At 34.4% G+C, this 17,760-nt stretch overlaps 1 protein-coding gene and 1 non-coding gene across 9 annotated transcripts in view; both read left to right on the top strand.

Annotated features, from left to right (window-relative positions):
• WDR17 (WD repeat domain 17) overlaps positions 1-17,760 on the top strand; it is a 115,488-nt gene that overhangs the window by 26,382 nt on the left and 71,346 nt on the right. For 2 of the 8 annotated variants that reach the window (XM_008000308.3, XM_073017735.1), the window contains exons 1-2: positions 1,161-1,240; positions 2,150-2,309. The exons of 3 other annotated variants lie outside the window; for them this stretch is intronic. Coding sequence is in view for 2 of the 5 variants with exons in the window: in XM_008000300.3 (XP_007998491.3) it covers positions 1,175-1,240 (66 nt within the window). In the remaining 3 variants the exon portion in view is untranslated. Of the gene's footprint in view, positions 1-1,117; positions 1,241-2,149; positions 2,310-17,760 lie in introns of those variants that run through there. 3 more of the 8 variants (XM_008000300.3, XM_008000303.3, XM_008000313.3) reach the window with 2 other exon arrangements.
• Positions 2,804-2,935, top strand: LOC119624058 (small nucleolar RNA SNORA51). Its single transcript, XR_005240147.1, has one exon. It is a non-coding gene; the product is annotated as a small nucleolar RNA SNORA51 (small nucleolar RNA).

The raw sequence follows: 17,760 nt of genomic DNA on the forward strand, positions 1-17,760 counted from the left end.
GGCTTCACTCAGATCTATTATTGAAAATACTTCTAAAGAGTAAGGAATCACATTAGAGATAAAGCTGTTCTCGAGTGGCTGCAGTGATAATTATATTTCATACAAGTGTATCTTCCTATGCCAGAGCAAAATCTTTCTTTCTTTTTGGATATTGAAGAATGAAACACTCAAATTACAAAAAGTGTAATTCTCTCTTTCCGCCCTCCCCTCCCCTCCTTCCTTCCCTCCTTCCTTCTTTTCCTTTGTTGCTTAATTCTCTTTTCATTATTTTACTCATTTTCTCTTTTTCTCTTCCCTTCCTTCCTTCTTTCCTTGCTTCCTACTGTCCATCCTTCATCCCTTTGTCCTTCCTTCCATTATTTTGTCTCTGTTGAAGAAAAGATCACTTAGAACCTGTTGTATGTTGAGTTAAGCATCTAAACATTTTAGAGGATATTTTGAAATCCAAATATTTTCCAGCGTAGAAAGAAATATCTTACTCATCATGGCTAGTAAATATTTCCTTCTAAAAATGAGTAAAACTAAAATTAAATTACATTCATGTGATTTTGACTTTTGAACATATCAGCACTGTATTGGTGTCTTTAAACTTTTTGATGTGGTTACATGGTTAGCAATTAGATGTGAAATGATTTAACTCTCAAGTATGGGGCTGGAAGCAAAGAGAAATATAGGATTGGCTTTATCATTGTATACCTTTTAACTTAGAAAGCTTCAGTTCCTGAGGTTGAAAATATAACTCATTTTCTGCTGCCCATTTTGTGACTTTTATGGATTCCTTATTTTTAACTTGGTAACTTTTATAAATCATTGAGCTATTTCTTATAAAAGTTAAATAACTTTTATAAATCATTGAGCTATTTCTTATAAAAGTTAAATCTAAGATTGTTTTTTAAGAATGTAAACAGAAAGGTTAATAAAATATTTGTTAATAGCATTCTCTGGTATTATCTAACATTATTATTGATTTTTTTCTTATTTTCTTATTTACTTGTAAATAATTAAAATTGTTTCAGCTGAAATATTTGTGCAGTTCTAGCCTTTTGTACTGAACATCATTTCACAAGGGAGATTTTGGTAAATCTTGTTTGGTTGAAACACATTGTTGTTACTTTAGGTGCTGACTATTCTGATGCCGAGTTTCCAATTGCCTTGATTACAGTAGAAACATTCTATGGCTTGGATGACTTACATTTCAAATTGGTTTGAGCAAGATGATTGGTATGAAGGACTGCAAAGAGTAAGATATATTTATTTGTAATTACGATTTCCTGCCATTTTTTTTTTTTCTGCTTTTCTTCTCATATAGTTCTATTTCTGCGTGATTTATATTGTGGACATTTTTGCCTTGCAAAATTCTGAGCGTAAATAAGACACTTGTTTGCTAGTTTTAAAGCAGAAGTAAGAATATAATAAGCGTAACTATATATTGAAGAAAGGGCATTTTTTTCTATCCTAATTTCAGATGAGTTTGTAATGTTTTCAAATTATCTTAGGCTTTAAATATAAAATAACATTTTATATATTGAGATTAATATATGAAAATAGCAGTAATTTCAAGCAAGTCTTTCCCGTAAAGAAAATCATTTAATGAAACAGAAGATAAATGTATGCTGATACTATTTATTATACAAATATTTTAAAAGGAAAATAAAACAATTCTGAAGAAGAGTGCCATGTTGCATGTGTTAAATTTTTAGGCAGTTAATTACATTTGAAAATAAACTGCATTGTTAGTGTGAAAACATTTACATAGTATTTTGAAAACAGTATTCTGACCTGTTATAACAATAATAGAAAAAATGCTATTTAAAATGTACCTTGTCACATGGATTTATTCTAGAATAATATATGATTTCTCTTTGATTATTTTCACTTCTTAAATTTCTTGATTATTTAAATGAAGACAATTTGTGTATTTTTATTTTATTAATTAGTGGGACAAAAAAGCCAGAGTATATGCTATTTTACTAGATTTTTCACCACTGTTGTTCAAGAGCATAGGCTGCCAAAGATATATAGTACTTTCTTTTTCTTTTTCTTGAGATTCCCATCCTAAGTACATTAATTACAGATATTTTCTCAGTATTACTTCTTTTTAGTTATAAATCCTCAACCATTTGAAGCCTTTTGTACTTTTTTTTTCCAGATACTTTTTTTGTAAGCTATGAAAAAATCCGGTAAACATTTCTGGAGCCAGTAAATATCTAACTCTGGAGAATAATCCTCATATTGTAAATCCTAAAGCATTCTTCAGAAAAGGAGTTGAGAGTTAATGAGCAGTTTGCCATCCTGAATTTCAATTTCAGGTATAAATGATGGAAATATTTTAGCTTATGAGTTTAATAGTAATACTCCAAGTCCCACTTACACACACACACAACACACACACACACACACACACACACACACACTGCTAGTATCCTTGTTTGTATTGTATGCAGGAATGGGAACTGATTTTAAGAAAAATGCTTTTTAATGAAACATGTTTCCTTTAAAATGACTTTGGAGCAGCACATGGAGATTATGAGAATTCAAAATCTTTCCCTTCTTGCCCTTTATACTACTGTGGGCCTTTATAAATGAATGCCTGGTTTTGAAAAGTATTAAAAGTACAGCTGTTATTAAAGTATAGAAATAGATTGACCCTAAAATTACTATATTATTGTGAGTTTGAGCTCCTTCTGGCTTAAGTATTGACCAGCTCTCATACGTATGTAGATGGAAATAAAAGCTCCTATTCTGAATGAAAAAAATTGACACATGAATATTGACTTTAATTTCTTTCAGAAATCCAGCTTATACCCTCCTGGTGCTTACCACAGGCTGTATGCTTACACTGAGTGTATAGAAAGAGAAGGTAGAATAAACCTACCCCATATATGCTTCAGCCCAGGACCTGTGCCTGGTCTGTATTGTGAATGGGGAAACATAGAATTGAAAAAAAATTCAGTGTATTATTTTTCATTTGTTATTTGTATATGCATATATATTTGTTATTTGTTATTTGTATATGCCTATATATTATATATAATAAGCATTCAGCATAGCAGATTTTAAAGTTGTTTTTTAAAATGTTCACAAGAAGAGATAAGTTGTGTTTTTGAGTTAAAAATTGTAAATTAGAAATGTAACGTTTGGAAAGTCACATACAAGCGTTAATTTGATCTTTAGAGCACTAAGTTGACATTTGTATTTTGACATAATTACATAATTAGTATTTATGGCATGTGACTATGTTTATACAAACACATATATATGACCTTTAGTTTTATAATTTTTGTCATGATTATTTTATATCATAATAATCTTACATATTTAAAAGTGAGTTTTATTACCTGTGCCAAACTAATGTAGATATATCCTTATCACTTTCTTTATTCACTTTGCGAAAAGCATCTTCACCATGTATTCCCTATTGAACCTAAGAATAAATTTAATATGATTTTTTTTGTGTATGTGTGTTTCATATGGTATGAGATTGAATCCAACAATACAATTTGAGTTAAACAACAACAAAAAAATATATCATTGCAAAGGCTATAGTTGCCAGACGACTGATGCTGTCAGTTCCATGTGGGGTGACACAATGCTCAGAGTTTCTTCCTAAATCCATTATAAATCTGCATTATTCAGTGAGCTACAGTGTTTAGTACTTCATTGACAAAGTGTGTGTGTTGTTTCTGGGCCAAAAAGATTGTATATTCTGAAGCAACAAATCTTTGAAATAGATACGAAAATTCTTGAGTGGTTCACATATTAATGAAACATTCTAAAGTAAGGATAATAAAGGCTTTGTAAAATATTTATCTGCAATATATTGCCTGTCTAAATATGTTTATTTACCTTTAAATGTGACATACTTTGTAGGATTATATTTAAAATATAAATTTATATTTTGAAATGGACTTTCAGTGGACCATTTTCTGTTTTTAGTAATGCAGAATCATGATTGAGTAACAATTGGTGCTGACTACAAAGATAACAAAAGGCTCTGGACATTTTGTTTTATCTCCTTGGCAATTGTAGATATAATTTAATTAAGACTGCATAATTATTGCGTATCTTTTTTAGTCCTTTTGAAAAGAAATCTAGAAATTCACATATTAGACTTTGCTTGAATACATAATTCAGATTTTCAATTCAATGATATTTATATATTCAATAATGTATGATATGCTTTTTATCTTTTATTCAGAATCATAGATTTTTAAAAATATCTATTGTTTTGAAATATCTATTTTGTTTTGAAATATCTATTCTGTTTTGTTCTATTTATTATTTTAACATCTGGTTTAGCAAGTTATTCGACTCTGAATTTCAACAGGATTTAAGTTGCTGGATTGTAAGACCTGTAAAAGCTATTTAAGATCAAAGGTACACCAAATTTTATGTCAACATAGAAATGCTTGTATTATCTAATTTTGGAAACTAAAAAATAATAAATCAAGATATACTCTTAGTTAAAGTCAAAATGTGTTGGCACAAATTTAGAACTTTATTTTTGTTTTTAATAAATAAGCAGAGAAACTGCTGGTTTCTAGTTCAGGATGAAAGCAGCTTAGAAGTTGCTACTCCATTTTAACCAGTAAAAAATTGAACAGTTTGAAAAATCAACAGCTCTTCCTAGATCCACCTGAGAAGTAAGGGCACAAGGCGAATCACTGCCTTCCAAATGATTGAGGTAGAAATGCGGTTGCAGAGAATCACAACTTACCAGAACAGAAATCAATTAGCAGAAACCAACCTGGGCTTCGCTGCCAGAGTAAGAAAATCTGAACCGTAACTGATACATTGATGGAAGCACAGTATGGTCAAGTCTGAGAGTTAAAAACTTCACAGGAACCCAGTAATGGCAGTGCTGGGGGAGCTTTTGTACGTTTTACTTCCAGGAGCTCTAAACTGGTACTCACAGTGAATATTAGAGAAGAATATCCTCTTGCTTCCAGCAGTGGGAGGGGAAAAGAAACCACTTAAATTACACTAGAGCATTCTGTTCTTTATGTTTAACCAACTTTTAAAATAATTCGTATAAAATTATGGAGTACAAGTACAATTTTGTTACATGCATAGATTGCATAGTGATCAAATCAGGGCTTTTAGGGTATCCATCACCTGAATAATGTACATTGTACCATTCAGTCATTTCTCATCATCCACCCCTCTCACTCCTTCACACTTTGGAGTCGCCCTTGTCTAACATTCCACTTTTGCGTCCATGTGTACACATTTTTTTACTACTCACTTATGAATGAGAACATGTGATATGTGACTCTTTGTGCATGGCTTGTTTCCCTTAGGATAATGACCTCCAGCTCCATCCATGTTGCTGCAAAATACATGATTTTTGATGGCTGGATAGTATTGCACTGTGTATATATACTACATTTTCGTTATCCAATCATCTGTTCATAGACACTTAAGTTGATTCTATAGCTTTGCTATTGCAAATAGTGCTGCAATAAACATATGAGCGCAGGTATCTTTTTGCTATAATGATTTATTTTCCTTTGGGTAGATACACAGTAGTAGGATTACTGGATCATATAATAGCTCTAATTTTATTTATTTGTGAAATTTCCATACTGTTTCTCATAGAAGGTGTATTAATTTACATTTGCACCAATAGTGTATGAATTCTCTTTTCCCCGCATCCTCACCAACATCTATTATTTCTGTCTTTTTAATAATAGACACTGACTGGTGGAAGATTGTATCCCATTGTGGTTTTAATTTGCATTTCTCTGATGATCAGTGATGTTGAGCATTTTTGCATATACCTCTTGGCCATTTGTATGTCTTCTTCAGAAAAATGTCTACTCATGTCCTTTGCCCAGTTTTTAATGGGATTATTTGTATTTTTGTTGTTGTCGAGTTATTTGGTTTCTTTGTATATTCTGGATATTAGTCCCTTGTTGGATGAATAGTTTGCAGATATTTCTCCTATTCTGCAGGTTGTGTGTTCTCTCTGTTGATTATTTCTTTTGTTGTGCAGGAGCTCTTTAGTTTAATTAAGTCCCATTTGTCTATTTTTGTTTTTGTTGTCTGTGCTTTTGAGGTCATAGTATACATTCCTTGCCTAGATGAATGTCCATAAGAGTTTCCCCTAGGTTTTCTTCTAGTATTTTTATAGTTTCTGATCTTGCATTTAAGTCCTTAATACATCTTGAATTTTTTTTTATATGGTGATAGATATGGGTCTAGTTTTATTCTCCTGTATATGGATGTCTAATTTTTCCAGCACTATTTATTGAAAAGGGTGTTGTTTCCCCACTCTGTGTTCTTGTTGGCCTTGTTGAAGATCAGTTCACTGTAGGTATGTGGCTTTATTTCTGGGATCTCTATTCTCTTCCATTGATCTATATGTCTATTTTTTATGCCAGTACCATGCTGTTTTGGTTACCATAGTCTTGTAATATAATTTGAAGTCAGGTAATGCATTGCCTCCAGCTTTATTCCTTTGGCTTTGGATTGCATAGGCTATTTGTGCTCGTTTGGTTCTATATGAATTTTAGGATCATGGCATTCTGTTCTTAAGACCTAACCTCAAGAGAACCTATTTGTCCAGAGTGTAACACTCTAGGGTTTTATAAGATCCTTACCTACCTGGGAGAAGGAAAATACCTAACACCAGCCCTTCCTCAGCCATCCTGTCCCACCTAAGCAGGGCTGAGGGGACTGAGAAGCACTGGTCATGGGCACATGACTGAGACCTAATCATAAGACTTTATAATGCTCACTCTACCCCCACATCTTACCACTACATTACTAAAGGCCTGTTTACAGCATTTTCTTTTTTTTTTCTCACAAAAATTTACATGATAAACAAAAAGACAAAAAAATACAGTTTGAATAGACAGATAAAACATCCGAACCAGAGTCAGATACGACAGAAATGTTGGTATTATCAGATAAGGAATTTAAAAAAAAAACTGCAATTAATTTGCTAATAGCTTTAATGGTAAAAGTAGACAACATGCAGGAACAGATTGAAGGAGAACAAAGTTGGAGAACTAACACTACCCAACTTAAAGACTTATATAGCTCCAATAAAAAAGATAGCTGTGGTATCTGCAAAAGGATAGACAAATAGATCAATGGAACAGATTAGAGAGCTTAGAAATAGACCCACATATATATACTCAACTGATATTTGATAAAGAAGCAAAGGCAATACAGTGAAACTAAGATAGTCTTTTCAACAAATGAGGCTGGAATAACTGGATATACAATGTTAAACAAAAAAGAATCTAGACACAGGCCTTATATATCTTACAAAAAATAACCCAAAATGCAACATAGGACTACATGTAAAATGGAAAACTATGAAACTCGTAGAAGGTAACAAGAGAAAACCTGGATGACTGTGGGTTTCGCTAGCACTTTTTAGATAATAAAGGTATGTTCTATGAAAGAAATAATTGATAAGCTGAACTTTATTAAAATGAAAATCTTCAATTTTAACAATATCAACAGAATAAGAAGGCAAATCACAGAATGGAAGAAAATATTTGCAAAAGACACATCTGCTAAAGATCTGTTATCCAAAATATACAAATAATTCATGTAACTCAGTAACTAGAAGATTGAACAGCCTGGTTTTAAAGTGGGCAAAAGAGCTGAACAGATACCTCACCAAAGCATATATATACATGACCAGTGAGCATGTGAAAAGATGTTCAACATCATTTGTCTTTGGGAATTGCAAATTAAATCAATTAGATACCACTACATATCTATTAGAATGGCTAATATCCAAACACCAGATGCTGGCAAGGATGTGGAGCAACAGGAACTCTCATTTCTAATGGGAATACAAAATGGCACAGACCTTATGGAAGGCAGTTTGATGGGTTCTTACAAAGCTAAACATATTCTTACTATATGGTCCAGCAAAAAAGCTGTGTCCACCCAAAAACCTGCACATGGATGTTTATAGCAGCTTTAAGCATAATTGCTAAAACATGGAAGCAACAAGTATGTCCTTCAGTATACTGGTTAATAAATAAACTGTGCTACATCTAGATAGATAAATATTATTCTGTACTAAAAAGCAATTAGCCATTAAGCCATGAAAGGCATTAGAAATCTCTCTCCCCACCTAGACAACAATTGCACCGGTACAGTCTGTCTGATGTAATTATTTTGTAATACCAGAATCTGTGAAGGCTTGCAACTTCCAGGGGAAGGCTTGGATGATAAATTGAAGTTAGTGAGTTTTAGTTCCCAGCACAGTGGCAGCTACTCATCCCTCACTTCAAGCTCCAGGGCAGACAACTGAGCATATACTCCAGAAGTATCTTGCAAGCAGCTGATTTGAACCAGGGTAGAAAAAAAAGCACTCTGTCCTTTGTATATCAGGAATCTACTGCTTCTGATCACAGACATGCAGACAAAGAGGCAGGCAGCCATTGTTTTTGCACCTCCCTCCACTGTTACAATCTCCTCCCCCTCCAGCTGAAGTGATTTCAAGGGGACTTAAAGGGCTGAATCCCTTAATTTTTTTCTTTTTACCCTTTTGGGAGCCAGCAATTAAAGCCTATGCAATTCAAAAGCAACTGCCTATACAAACAAAATTAGGAAGTTACTGTGCATGAACAGAGAAAGACAAAAGTTCAGAATAACCCTGAGAAGTACTTATGTTTATACCTGAGGATGATCCTTGGCACAGACACAGCCCACAACAATTGAAAACAAAAATAATAAGTGAAAATAAAAACAGCAAATCCTGAGGAAGGAGGAGACTCTGATTTCCAGAGTTACCATATTACTAGATTCAAGTGTCCAGTGTTCAACAGAAAGCCACAAGCCCTAAAAAGAAACAGAAAATTATGGCTCTTTCAGTGGGAAAAAAAAATAAACAGATGCTTTTTGAAAAAGACCTGATGAAAGATCTACTAGACAAAGACTTTAAAACAACTGTCTTGGGGTGCTTAAAAACTAAAGGGAGATATGGAGAAAGTCAAGAAAACAATGTTTGAACAAAATGTAAATAATAAAGAGATAGAAAACCAGAAAAAGAATTGTAGGGCTGAAAAATATAATAACTTAAGTAAAATAGAAGAATTCAAAGACATTTAAGAAGAAAATATTAGCAAATACGAAGATAAGACAATAGAAAATATTGAGTCTAAGGAACAGAAAGAGATTGAAGAGAAGTAAGCAACACCAAAGGGACATAAGGGACACTATGAAGCCCACCAATATGCACTCATGTGGGAGTACCCAAGGGGAAGAGAGAGAGATGGAAGAGAAGAAAGAATATTTGAGGAAATAATGGCAGAAAACTCCTCAAATTTGATGAAAAACATGAAGTAAATTTCCAAGAGTTTCAGCAAACTCCAAGAATTTGAACTGAAACAGACCCACAATGGAGGCACATCATAATCAAATCTTGAAAAACAGAGTGAATCTTGAAATCAATAAGAAAGAAGTGATTAACACATACATACAGGGATCGTCAATAGTATAAACAACAGATTTCTGATATGAAACTTTGGAGACTGGAAGGAAATGGGCCAATATAGTTAAAGTGCTAAAAGAAAAAAAAATGTCAACCAAGTAGCTTTTATCCTGCAAAACTGTCTTTCAGAAGTGAGGGAGAAATTAATACATTTCCCAATAAGCAAAAACTGAGGGAGTTCATTATCTTTAAACCTGCTTTGGAAGAAATGCTCAAGGAAGTTCTGCAGGGTGAAATGAAATGTCACTAGACAGTAACTCAAAGCCATATGAAAAAATAAAGATCTCAATAAAGGTAAGTACATGGACAATTGTAAGTGCTAGTATTTGGAAACAGTGGTATGGAATGCTATTGTTTGTCTTCATCATCATTTAAACAAACAAAATATTTTTAAAATTCTTAGTATACAAGTAGTATTATTGTAACTTTGGTTGGTGATTCCACATTTTGTCTTCTCTTAATTTAAGAAACTAATGTATTTTAAATAATTAATTTGTTTGTGTTTCAGGCCACACAATATATAAACATGTAATTTTTTGGCATCAACAACTTAAAGGTGTGGGGTTGGAGTTTTAAAGGAGCTCAGGTTTTGTATGTAATTGAAGCTAATTTGGAATAAATTTAAATTAGAGTCTTGTAACTTTAGCATGTTAAGTTTAATCTCCATGTAGCCACAAAGAAAATAGCTATAGGATATACACAGAAGAAAATGAGAAAGGAATTCAAGGTTTCACTGCAAAAATTAACTTTTAAACACAAAAGACAAAAGTGTTGCAGGAAATGAGAACAAAAAAGCTATGAAGCATATTGGAAATGAATAGCAAAATGACAGAAGTAAGTCCTTTATCAGTAATTACTGTAAATGTAAATGGATATTAAGCTCTTTAAACAAAAGACAGAGATTGGCAGAATTGATTTGAAAAAAGATCCATCTATTAAAGACTTAAATGTTAGACCTAAAGCCATAAAAACCCTAGAAGAAAACCTAGGCAATACCATTCAGGACATAGGCAAAGGCAAGGACTTCATGTCAAAAACACCAAAAGCAATGGTAACAAAAGCCAAAATTGACAAATGGGATCTAATTAAACTAAAGAGCTTCTGCACAGCAAAAGAAACTACCATCAGAGTGAACAGGCAACCTACAAAATGGGAGAAAATTTTTGCAATCTCCTCATCTGACAAAGGGCTAATATCCAGCATCTACCAAGAACTCAAACAAATTTACAAGAAGAAAAAACAGACAACCCCATCAAAAAGTGGGTGAAGGATATGAACAGACACTTCTAAAAAGAAGACATTTATGCAGCCAACAAACACATGAAAAAAATGCTCATCATCACTGGCCCTCAGAGAAATCCAAATCAAAACCACAATGAGATACCATCTCACACCAGTTAGAATGGCAATCATTAAAAAGTCAGGAAACAACAGGTGCTGGAGAGGATGTGGAGATATAGGAACACTTTTACACCGTTGGTGGGACTGTAAACTAGTTCAACCATTGTGGAAGACAGTGTGGCGATTCCTTAATGATCTAGAACTAGAAATACCATTTGACCCAGCCATCCCATTATGGGTATAGGATTATAAATCATGCTGCTCTAAAGACACATGCACATGTATGTTTATTGCAGCACTATTCACAATAGCAAAGACTTGGAACCAACCCAAATGTCCATCAATGATAGATTGGATTAAGAAAATGTCACACATATACACCATGGAATACTATGCAGCCATAAAAAAGGATGAGTTTGTGTCCTTTGTAGGGACATGGATGAAGCTGGAAACCATCTTTCTTAGCAAACTATCGCTAGGACAAAAAACCAAACATCGCATGTTCTCACTCATAGGTGGGAATTGAACAATGAGAACACTTGGACACAGGAAGGGGAATGTCACACACCGGGGCCTGTCACGGGGTGGGGGGAGGGGGAGGGATAGCATTAGGAGATATACCTCATGTAAATGACGAGTTAATGGGTGCAGCACACCAACATGGCACGTGTATACATATGTAACAAACCTGCACGTTGTGCACATGTACCCTAGAACTTAAAGTATAATAATAAAAAATAAAAGGTCCATCTATATGCTGTCTACAGTTGATTCACTTGAGATCCAAAGACACAAATAGATTGGAAGTAAAAGGATGGAAATTTTTTTCCCATGAACAGAGTAGCAAAAAGAAAACAGGCATGCCTATATTAATATTAGATGAAATTGATTTTTAATCAAAAAAGTTTAGAAAAGTCAAAGAAGGACACTATATATTAATAAAGTTTCAATGCAGCAAAATATAACAATTACAATCATTTATACACCCAAAAAACACCATCAAAATATATGAAGCAAAAACTAACTGAATTGAAACTAATTGAAGGGATAGATAGTTCTACAATAATAGTTGTATAATTCAGTACCCCGTTCTCAATAATGAACACATCAGACAGAAAATAAGCAAGGAAACTGAGGACTCAAACAATATATTAATCCAACTAGATCTAACAGACATATACAGAACACCCTACTCCATAGCTGCATACACATTCTTCTCAAGTGCACATGCAACATTTTCCAGGATGGGCAATATGTTTGTCCAAATATTAAGCCTCAGTAGATTTTGAAAAGTAGTTATCATGCATTGTGTCTTCTCTGAACACTGTGGGATAAAGTTAGAAATCAATAACAGAGAACTGAAAAATTCACAAATTTATGGACATTAACACACTCTCAAACAACCAATGGATGAAAGAAGAAATCACAAGGAAAAGTAGAGAACTCTTAGAGATGAGTGAAACAAAAACACAACATACCAAAACTTATGGGATGCAGTGGAATCAATAACAGAGGGAAAGTTTGTAGCCATAAATAATTTCATTAAAGCATTTATAAGATCTCAAATTAGCAACCTATTTTTACAACTTAAGGAACTAACAAAAGAATAAACTAAACTCAAAACTAGAATGAAAGATATAATATCCAAGCAGAGATAAATGAAATAGAGAATAGAAAAAAAAAAATAGAGAAAAAGATCAACAAAATTGTCAAACCTGTAGCTGGATAGACTAAGAAAAAGAGAGAAGACTCAAATTATTAAAATCACAAAAATTGGAACATCTCTACAGATTATAAAGAAATTAAAAACATTATAAGACAGTAGTAGGAACAATTGTACACTAACTAGTTTGATAACCTAGATGAAATGGGCAAATGCAAGAATTATAAAAAACCATCCTAAAATTGATATAGAAACTCAAGAGACCCTGAATAACAAAACTGAAGGACTCACTTTTTCTGATTTCAAAACTTGTTGCAATACTACAGTAATCAAAACAGTGTCATACCAGCATAAAGGCAGGTGCATATAGGCCAATGGAATAGAATAGAGACTTTAGAACTATCCCCTTACATATATGACCAAATATCATTTGACAAGAGTGGCAATACCATTCAATGCAGAAAGGCCAGTCTTAACATATGTGCTGGGAAAACGAAATATCCACATGCCAAAGAATGAAATTGGACTCTTACCTAACACCGTATAAAAAATTAAAATGGATCAAAGACACTAAATTTAAGACCAATATCTATAAAGCTTTTAGAAGAAAACAGAAGGCAAAAGCTTCACAACATTGGATTTGACAGCAATGTCTGGAATATGATACCAAAGGCACAGGCATCAAAAGCACAAAACATGCAAACTGGATTTCATGAAAATTAAAAATTCTATGCATCAAAAGAAAAACACTGGCCAGGCATGGTGACTCACATCTGTGATCCCAGCACTTCGGGAGGCTGAGGCAGGATGATCACTTGAGGCCAGGAGTTCGAGACCAACCTGTGCAGCATGGTGAGACTGTTTCAACAACAACAGAAAATAGCCAGGCATGATGGTGCATGCTTGTAGGCCTAGCTACTTGGGAGTCTGAGGCAGCAGGATCACTGGAGCCTAGGAGTTTGAGGTTGCAGTGAACTATGATCACGCCACTACACTCCAGAAAGAAACCTGTCTGTAGAAAAAGAAAAAGAAGAAGAAGAAAAGAAAAACCCTATCAACAGTAAAATGGACAGCAACCCACACAATGAAGAAAATATTTGTAAATCACATATCTGATATAGGATTAATATCACAAATATAGGAAGAACTCCTAAAACTTAACAATTACAAAGAAACGTGATTTACCTGGTTGAAAAATGGACAAGATACTTAAATAGATGTTTCACCAAAGATGTTACAGAAATGACTGATAAGCACATGAAAAGATGCTCAACATTATTAATCTTCAGGGAAATGCAAATGAAAAGAACAATAAAACACCATCTCACACCAATTAGAATGGCTACTATCAAATAACAGAAAATAGTACCTGTTGGTCAGGATATGGAGTTATCCAAACACTTGTGCCCTGTTTGTTGTAATGTAAAATGGAATTGCTGCTGTGGAAAACAGTATGGTAGTTTTGCAAAAAAGTAAAAATAAAATTATTATTTGATGTAGTATCCCACTTCTGCATGTAAACCCCCCAAAATTGAAAGCAGGGCGTGGAAGAGATATTTGTACATCCATTTTCATCGCAGCATTTTTTTGTCATAGCTCAAACATGGAAGCAATCCCGGTGACAATTCATAGACACATGGATAAGGAAATACGGCATATATGCACAACGGAATATTATTCAGCTTTAAGTCAGAAGAAAATTCTGACATACACTACAACAGGGATGAAACTTGAGGACATTATGTATTCAAGTCCTTTGCCCGTTTTTGAATCAGATAAATCATGTTTCTTTGTCACTGTTGAGTTTTGGGAATTCTCCCTATATTTGGGATATTAATCCCTTATCAGATATGCAGTTTACAGATATTTTCTCCCATTCTTTGGGTACTGTTAATAGTGTCTTTTCCTTCCTTCCTCCCTCCCTCCCTTCTTCCTCCTGCCCTCCCTGCTTGCCTCCCTCTCCCCCACCCCCGCAGACAGCGTCTCTATCACCCAGGCTGGAGTGCAGTGGCACGGTCATAGTTCACTACAACCTCACGCTCCTGGTTGCACATTATGAATTGTACATTTAAAAGTGATTAAGAAGTTATATTTTGTGTTATGCGTATTTTACCACAATAAAAAATGGAGGAAAAAAAAAGAAATGAGCTCTCACGCCATGAAAAGACATGAAGGCAAACTAAATGCAAATTACTAACTGAAAGAAGGCAGTCTGTAAAGGCTACATACTCTATGGTTCCAACTATATGACTTTGTGGGAAGGCAAAACTATGGAAACATTAAAAGAGTAGTTGTTGCCAGGAATTGGAGAAGGGGGGGATGAATAGGCAGAGCACAAAGGACTTTTTTTTTTTTTCTTTTTGAGACAGAGGTCACTCTGTTGCCCAGGCTGGAGTGCAGTGGCACAGTCTCAGCTCACTGCAACCTCTGCCTCCTGGGTTCAAGAAATTCTCTGCCTCAGCCTCCCAAGTAGCTGGGATTACAGGCACCCACCACCACACCTGGCTATTTTTAGTAGAGACGGGGTTTCACCATCTTGGCCAGGCTGGTCTTGAACTCCTGACCTCGTGATCCACCCGCCTTGGCCTCCCAAAGTGCTGGGATTACAGGCGTGAGCCACTGCGCCTGGCCAGCACAAAGGACTCTTTAGAGCAGTGAAGCTATCCTTGCCCATACTGTAATGGTGGATACATATCATTACACATTTGTGAAAACCTGTATGATGGAGAACATCAAGAATGAGCCCTAATGTAAACTGTAGGCTTTGGGTGATAGTGATGTGTCAATATAGGCTCATCAGTTTTAACGTGTGCCATCTGATGCTGAGTGTTAATAGTGGGGAAACTCGTGTTATGTGGTGGGGGGAGGCTATGAGGGGCATATGGGAACTCTCTGTACTTTTTGCTCAATTTTGCTGTTTTTCTAGGAATTGTTTGTTAATTATGAAAAATGTGAAAAAAGTTACCAAAAAGTGAAAATTTTTAAATGACTTTTATTTATGCATTTGTTTATTTGAGACTTGCTCTGTCTTCCAGGCTAGAGTGCAGTGGTGCGATCACAGTTCACTGCAACCTACACTTCTCAGGCTAAAGCAATCCTCCCACCTCAGCTTCCAAAGTAGCTAGGGCTACAAACACGCACCACCACCCCGGCTAATTTTTGTATTTTTGTAGAGATAGGATCTCCTTATGTTGCCCAGACTCGTCTTGAACTCCTGGGTTCAAGCGATCCACCCATCTTGGCCTCCCAAAGTGCTGGGGGATTACAGGCATGAGCCACTGTGCTTAGCCAAATGACTTCATTTTAATTGTGTGTTTAAAGATTTTTCTTTAATTATGTTTCTTTTCCAAATATAAACTCAATATTTGGTTAAACAGAAATCAAAAGACATTTTTACTTAGATGCAAATGTTATAAATAGTAATTTAAAAGATCTCCACATAATCTCCAAAAGTCAATTTAACTCACATTGTGGCTGAAATAATGTACATTTTCAGTGAAAGATACTGTAATATTACTAAGGGTTAAAAAAAAAAAGTATATATTTTTTATTTACCCTGAATGCTAATGTTTGAGGAAATACAGGTGTCATTAGAGGAGGAGGAAAGTTTCTGAATACATAAAAGCACTCAAGATTGGTAGCCCTGTTGCTTTATCATGCCAGCTTATACTTCAAGTAATTTATTTACTTTTTTTTTCTAAATCTATCACTAATTCTGCTCGGATAAGGGGGTTTAATGAGATGAAGACAGAAAGAATTGGAGAAGAACGGAAGAGGAGATGAAAAGAAAGTAAATCCTTTTCAGAAGTGAAAATATGAAGTAGAAAAGATAAAATGAAGAACATAGTTTTGTAAATAAATATGAGTTAGTGATCTATGGGAGAAAATTTACTAATTGCTGAGCATTAAAAGAATTGGATTAAGAGTTGGAAGGTTCAGGGTATACACTGAACAAGCATCTATAAGACTTGAGTTGTAGATCAGATGTGTATATATTTATGTGTGTAGGTTTTGCATGTGTGATATTTTACATGTTGTGGTTTTGACATTAACATTATGCGAAGCTTTTGAGCAGCGTAAACTAAATATTGACTATGCAATATATTAGTCACGTAAAATCAAATTTATTATAGCTCTCAGTTTTCTACTTAACTTTCCAAACCAAATATTTAAGATTATAATCACTACTTACATTTTTTCCTCATTTAAAGATCAGATATGAAATTGACAATAATTGAATTTGCCTGGTAAAACTTTGTAGTAGTGTAAATGGAAGATTGTCTCTCATATTAGGAGCTCCTATCTTTATTTTTAGACCAGTATTTTAGACCATATTGAAAAGATAGCTAATAATGGCTTGGATTCTACCTTTAAAAAGTATTTTTTGTCACTAATTTCGTTTTTGAATGTCATTTATTAGATAACCACATAGTTTCATACTCAGCACAGAGGTGTTTTTTTGCCTTAGTATGATTTTCTTATGAGTTTTCATTATGATCATAGACTTACAACCTCACCATTTACTGTCTGTTCTCTAGTATCTTGGAGGTATTTAGAGTTTACAGATAGATTCATAGCGTTTTTTTTTAATCTGAGAGGAATCTGACAGAAAATATAGTTCAGAAGCTGTATTTTAGATACAAGAAATGGAGACGTATGGTTTAATGCTTGACTCCAACTCACACTCTACGCCTGGTGCAAAGCTTGGTGTAATTCCTTATTTCCTGCCCAGGCCTGCTTCTGCTGCACTACTTTGTCTGCATCTTTGGGGTTGTCTATTCCAACATTCTCTGTCCTGCCACATAAACGGTTTTTATTCAGAAACTTTTCAGCTTCTTTCTGCCCCATCCTAACAGTGAACAGTATTGTTAACCCAGCTTGTATACCTGTCTTATGCACCTCAAATAGATTTTGTGAGGATGAAGAGTCGAGTAAAAACTGAAGTTCTATGACACAGGTCACAACCCTTCCGTTATTGGCCCATAGTGTTTTAAATTCAAATGGGATGCCTTGAATGAATTGCCAGTATTCAAAAAATGGATACATTTCACATAAAAATCTGGATATTTCAGTTTTTCTAGGAAGTTCTATAAATCTTGCAACATGGGATGGCCTTCTTCAGTGATACTATTAATACAGCATGTGCAATTTCTATATCACTGCTTATGCATTTCCCAGCCCTTGGCCAAATATCAGCTGTCGTTCCTTCATTATCGTATCTCCTGCTTTCTTCATTTAAATTAGTTACCTTAGGCTGGACGTGGTGGCTCACGCCTGTAATCCCAGCACTTTG

The sequence above is a fragment of the Chlorocebus sabaeus genome, chromosome 7 (genome assembly GCF_047675955.1).
Source record: "Chlorocebus sabaeus isolate Y175 chromosome 7, mChlSab1.0.hap1, whole genome shotgun sequence".
NCBI lineage: Eukaryota > Metazoa > Chordata > Mammalia > Primates > Cercopithecidae > Chlorocebus > Chlorocebus sabaeus.